At 59.0% G+C, this 6000-nt stretch overlaps 1 protein-coding gene across 1 annotated transcript in view; it reads right to left on the reverse strand.

Moving 5' to 3' along the window:
• The window catches only part of STARD8 (StAR related lipid transfer domain containing 8), a 42508-nt gene extending 37264 nt beyond the window's left edge, over positions 1-5244 (reverse strand). The window contains exons 1-2 of the mRNA XM_032123969.1: positions 5071-5244; positions 2752-2785 (exon numbers count right to left, since the gene is read on the reverse strand). Coding sequence (XP_031979860.1) covers positions 2752-2785; positions 5071-5115 — 79 coding nt within the window. The 5' untranslated portion in view covers positions 5116-5244. The remainder of the gene's footprint in view (positions 1-2751; positions 2786-5070) is intronic.
• Between the last annotated feature and the right edge of the window lie 756 nt (positions 5245-6000).

Raw genomic sequence — 6000 nt, forward strand, 5'->3', positions numbered from 1 at the left:
GTCAGTGCAGGAGATTTTTGTGCAAGGAGAGAAGAACAGCTCAGCTGTGACAACACATCAACAACAGCTAAATTTAGCAGGTTATTTTCAGTAATCCAGATGCTGGGTAAATACAACCTTATTATTTCATGCAGGGGCAAAAGTTCAGCCGAGTCCCTTGTGCTGCTTTGCCCTTTTAGTTCACCACATCCAGCCGCAGCAGCCCACCCTGAAACGCTGCAATGTCACCACTGTGTGGCTGTGCTGGCAGGAGCCACCAAGTCTGTCCCTGTCCTTTAGCAGCAAGAGGACCCACTGCTCCATGACATGAGCAGAGCACCTCCCAATCCCTTCTGGAGGGGCCTGGTGCTGCTGTTGGTAGGAATTTATTCTGAGGATGCAGTTTTCAGGTGCATGGCCAGGCTGTGAGCCTTTCCTTTCTTCAAGCTTTTCCTTTCTGCTCAGTCCAGAACAATACATGGGAAGTGAATGCTGGAGAGGAAGCAGAGGGTTAGGAAATCCATGCAAACCTGACCCAGCTGGGACTGTCCCAGTGGTTAGGTTTGGGGCTGTGCAGGGGCTCTGTGTCTCACCCAGACAAAGGTGCTGCCCGAGGGTACTTCAGGGTGGGCCAGGGCAGGTCTTGCTGCAGGGCAGCGGGAATGAGAGTGGGGAAACAGGTGCTCCCACAGCTGAAACATCACCTCCAAGAAGGCAGATGAAATCCAAGTTGTTTTCCACCATCACTGCTGCAGGAGCTGCCATGGCATACCCAGGTACTTTAATGCCAGCGGGAAGCCACAGTGACCTCATCCAGCCTGTGTTCGGGGAAGGGAATGTGGCAGCACAACCATGGTTCCAAACAGGGGGCTGGGAATGGGTCTGCCCATGCCTGGAAAGCAGCTCAGGGAGTTTGCCAGGTGTGCTGGGAGAGCAGCAGTGCTGGAGGGGGAAAATCAGAGGCAAGCTCTGGGAATTGGTGGAAGAGACACTTTGCCAAGAGCTACTGGGATAAACCAGAACCAACTCCACCCTGCCTCATGCCACTGTGTCAGGAGCCAAGGTCCTCATGCCACCCATCCAAAGAGCCTGAAAATCATCATAAGGGAAGGGAATGGTGTCCCCCAAGCCCATGGCCTGAATGCTCCCACTGTCTGAGCACCGTCTGGGGACAATGAGTGAAGAGGACAGCAGGCACCTGCCCTGGCCCCTTCCCAGTGGAAGGCACAACCCCCCTGCAGGCTTGCTCCCTGTCCAGTGTAATCCACAGGAAAGGCAGAACTCCAGCGTACCCCAGGCACCACGCTGCTGCAGGTCACAGTGACACCAGGAGCCACTACGGCCCCATCATCACATCGAGTCACAGGTGACAAATCCCACAGTGAGAAACTGTGCAGCTTCTCAGGACACGAGGCTCCTGCTCCTCCTGCCCCCAGAGCCCCTGGACACCCAGCATCCCTCCAGCGGCCAGAGCTGGGCCAGGGACATGTGTCAGCTGGGGTCATGTGAGTGTCATTGAGCTCTCATCAGGAGAGACCTGGATTCTATAGGCAGTTATGACCAAGGGGAGAGCACCTATAAACATTCTTTGCCCCAAAATCCCAGTCACGGTGTGATCCATAGGAGTCTTCCATGCCCCTTCCCTTCCACAGGGCTCTTTAACTCTTTTTAACAAGCTCTTGACATTTATGTTCTTAATCTGTCCTGTTCAAGGGCCAGAGACCACCCAAGATACCTCTGGGGCTCTCTCACAAAGCACCTTTTGTTACTCAGAGCTCTCCTGTGCTCTGGGCTCTCGCCGGCCAGACTCAGAGCTCACCTCACCCTTACGTGCAGGAAAACAAGAGGCCCTCAGTGCATCACCCTTCGGGCAGGGAACTGCCTGGAGATGCCCAGGCACATCCCATGGGCTCCCTGCACAGAGGGTTTCCCTTTTCATGGCGCCAGGGCTCCAGCCAGCAGTGCGGACAGCCCCACTCCCCCCACCTCCGACACTGGAGCCACCACCCACGGGGCCTGTCCTAAGCCCTGTGCCCAAAGCAGTGGAGCCACCCCGGCCCCAGGTCCCTCTACTTCCAGGGCCACCAGAGCCAATGGCCATGGGCCATCCTGTGTAGGACAGGACAGGTTTGACTCTGGGGGTGTCGTGCACAAAGACCCCCAGGGCACTGACCAGTAGGATGATGAAGGTGGGACCTCTACCCCCCTGCAACAGCCCTGTCCCCATCCCTGGTTCCTGGCCCTGCTGGCACACACACCCTCCCCCTCCTCCTCCCGCTCCCACAGACCACCACCAGCCTCCCCAGCACCCATGAAGCCCTCACAGCAGAGCAGCCCCAACCCCCAGCCTCTGCCCCCACCTTGGCAGAGGTTTGATCAGGGCAGCAGCAGCAGTGCACAATCCCCATGGATCAGCCTGGAGCTGCACTGTGAGTCCCTCCCTCCCACAGTCACAGGTGAGACACTCCAGTCACACAAAGCCGAAGGGCTCCGAGCCAGGGGTGACCTTCCTGCCCATGGCACTGCAGTGCCAAGGCTCTCGAGCTCCCCATGAGATTATCTGCTGAGCACAAAGCTGTTCACCACAAAGACAATACAAACTGCAAATGAACCAAGGCCCCTTTGCAAATATATCCCCTTGAAAATAACAGTTCTGGGGGAAAATCACACTGCTGGCAGAAGAAACCAGCAAGGGGACATTCCTCTTCCCATTACCCCTGCCCACCCCACAGCAAGGGCACTTTGGCCCAAAAAATTATTGCTGCAGCTTACCTGCATCTTTTTTATCTTCTAGCAACGTGAATTTCTGTGAAAAGAAACAAAGAAAAAAGAAAAGAAATAATTTTTTAAATCATTTTGATTCTCACATTTGTGGAATGCTATCCCTCACATCTGGGCTTGGTCCCCGCTGCAGCCTCCTCTCTGTCCAGAGGTGACCTGAGACCAGCAGTGCTGGTCTGGAGCTGGGACCAGCAATGCTGCTCCAGCCACAGGACAAGCAGGGCCCTGGCAAAGGCTTCTCCCAGGGGCATCAGCCCCACTGGTTTGAAAACACCATCACCAGTCCCAAGGGCCCTGAGCACTGGGCAAACATAGTGTGCTCAGCACGCACCCTCCACCCCGGCTGCCAAGGGAAGCCACGAGAAATGGGATTCACAGCAGCAGAGCCTCGGCAGCACTTGGGACACAGCAGCAATTTGCAGAGGTGGAGGAGCAGCAGAAGGTCCCCATTGCTGGTCCTGAGGCGAGCACAGAGCCCAGGATGCTCCCCAGTCTCTCTCTGGGTGCTGATGAGCCCCTCCAGTGCCGCGGCCCCACAAAGGGGCCAGGGGTGCCGGCAGGATCACTGCAGGAATGCGCCGCGCTGCTGAGCCGGACTTTCCCACGGACCCCCGGGACCCCTCTTCCTGCCGGGGCAGCAGGGCTGAGGCTGACCCAGGGAAGACAGGCTTAACCATGTCCCTGCTGCTGTGCTTCCTGCAGCACCGCCTGCTCGAGGGGTGCCATCACCAGGGCTGCAGTCATCACTGCCACCTCAGAGCATGCCCATGTCCACAGGGGAGGTCACCCGGCTCCTCTGGATCCTCTGACATTGCCCAATCTGTTCCCACACCTTCCTTTTCCCACAAAATCTTCCACCAGCCACAGATGCACCTCATTTAATCTGGAAAGCTTTAATCCCACAGACAGAGCCCAGCATGTTTCTCCCTCTTCAAGAAATTCCTCAGCGAGGAAGGTGAGAATTCCTCGCCTGTTCGTGGTGAGCAGCTGAGCAACACTGGCATGGGGAGGAGAGCGAGGCCAGGCTGAAGCAGAAGAATCAGCTGCACAGGAGGCCACTGGTGTCCACTGAAGGCAACCAGGAGGGTGGTGCCCTGGCCAGCTGGGCCACCGGACCCCATTTTGGGCCAAAGAGATGAGCTGAAACCAGTGGTCTGCCAGGTGCTTCCAAGGAGGCTGAAACCCGGGGGCACCAGAGCCCCATGCTGGCCAGGCTGGAGCCATCCCAAGCTGCAGCTCTGCAATGCAATGGCAATGCAGGACCCAGTGTCCATCTCCATGCCACCACCAGTACGATGGCGATGCCAACATGTAGCACGCAGGGACGAGCAGGGTTAATGAGGACAGCTAAGCTCTCCAGAGACAGCGGGGACGAGACAGCAGGGACAAGACAGCCACTAATATTACCAATGAATTTCACAAATGTCATTTTTAGACTCAACTATTTTAAGCATTGCACTGAAAGCCCGGGGGACAGCGTGCATTCCACATCTATTTCACTGCAGCACATCCACTCACCCAGCACAGCCCGGTGTACAGCACTGCCTGTAAAGGGATTTTACCACTTTTCCCAACCTGAAACTCCCAAAATCCACACTAACCATACCCTCACAATCTCCCCAGCTCACCTCCCACCACACTGCATAGGCTGGGACACAATAAACCAACACTGATCAGGAGCAGGCAGGGAGAGTCACTGCTTATTAAGGTGACAGATGAAGAATTAAACCCTAATGAAAAATCTCAGATGCCACGCCATGAGAACTGCTACTGCAGGAAATGAAAAACTGGGGGCCCTTGGCCTTGCTGCTCCTTTGTCATCCTGCTCACAGCTGCCCTGACCCTCCAGGTCGGCTGTGGTCCCACAGCCACACCAGGGGTGACCTGAGCCTCTGGGTTTGGAAGGCTGTCCCAGCCTGGCCACACCACGCAAGCAGGCACGGCAGGACCCTTTTGGCATGTGCTGACCACCTCGGGGGCCTGAGGGTGCACACACACACAGAGCCCAGCGCCGCGCTCGCCGGGCACAGCAGCCTGCCCGCCCAGGGCTGCCCGTGCCGGGACACGGTGACCCAGCAAAGGGCAGCGGGCGAGCTTAGGGTACAGGGACCAGCGCACCCACACATGGCCCAGCCAAAATTAAAAGCTCTCACATGCCCATCGGGCACGGGCACGACACCCCCAGAGCAGACGTCGACACCGTGAGCGAGCCGAGCCCCGCCGGGGACGCTTCCCCAGCGCCCCTTCCAGAGGCTTCTCCTGAAACCGGAGGGTGTCAGGGACGGACACCGTGGCACAGCGCTCCCTTACCTTGGCTCTCTTGAAGCAAGCCCAGAAGAAATCCAGCAATGGCATGATGTGCGGCGGGGCCCGGCAGACCCCCCTAGAGCGCGGCGCTGCCTCCGGCCGTGGGGAGAGCCCCCCCCGGCACCCCCATGGCAGCGCTGCGGCAGCGGAGCCGGGCAGAGCCGGGTGCCGGCAGAGCCCCGGTGCCGGCAGAGCCCAGTGCCGGCAGAGCCCAGTGCCGGCAGAGCCTCGGTGCCGGCAGAGCCTCGATGCCGGCAGAGCCCAGTGCCGGCAGAGCCCAGTGCCGGCAGAGCCCCGGTGCCGGCAGAGCCCCGGTGCCGGCAGAGCCCGGTGCCGGCAGAGCCTCGATGCCGGCAGAGCCCCGGTGCCGGCAGAGCCCCGGTGCCGGCAGAGCCCCGGTGCCGGCAGAGCCCGGTGCCGGCAGAGCCCCGGTGCCGGCAGAGCCCGGTGCCGGCAGAGCCCCGGTGCCGGCAGAGCGGAGAGCGGAGGGCGGAGGGAGGAGCAGCAGGCAGCCGCGGAGGCGGGCCAGCATTCAAACCCTGCACCGCTATTCAGTTGGTTGGGAACGGGCTTGGACGCGATTGAAATTCCCTGAAGATTGCGAGTTTTAAACAGCTCCAGGCTTTCCTTCCTGCCTGGAACGCACCGAGCTGCTCCCATTCCCAGGCAGTGGGAAGGGGAGAGGGGCGGCCGACACTCCAGAGCGGGAGAAGGGGGAGTTTGGCTGTCAAAGGCACACATAGGGCGTTAGAAACCCAAACCCTGGACGGTTCAGATTCTCACTCCAGTTCTGCACAAGCTGACTGGCAGCTCCCGGTGCTCTCCTCTGAGAGGCACAAGGTGTACCCAGCCACGATGCCATCCCTGGGTGCTCAGGTGCTGCTGGCCTCACCACGGACACAGGGGCACCCAGGCTTACCATGGGCACCCAGG

Source organism: Corvus moneduloides, chromosome 14 (assembly GCF_009650955.1).
Source record: "Corvus moneduloides isolate bCorMon1 chromosome 14, bCorMon1.pri, whole genome shotgun sequence".
In the NCBI taxonomy this organism is placed as follows: Eukaryota; Metazoa; Chordata; class Aves; order Passeriformes; family Corvidae; genus Corvus; species Corvus moneduloides.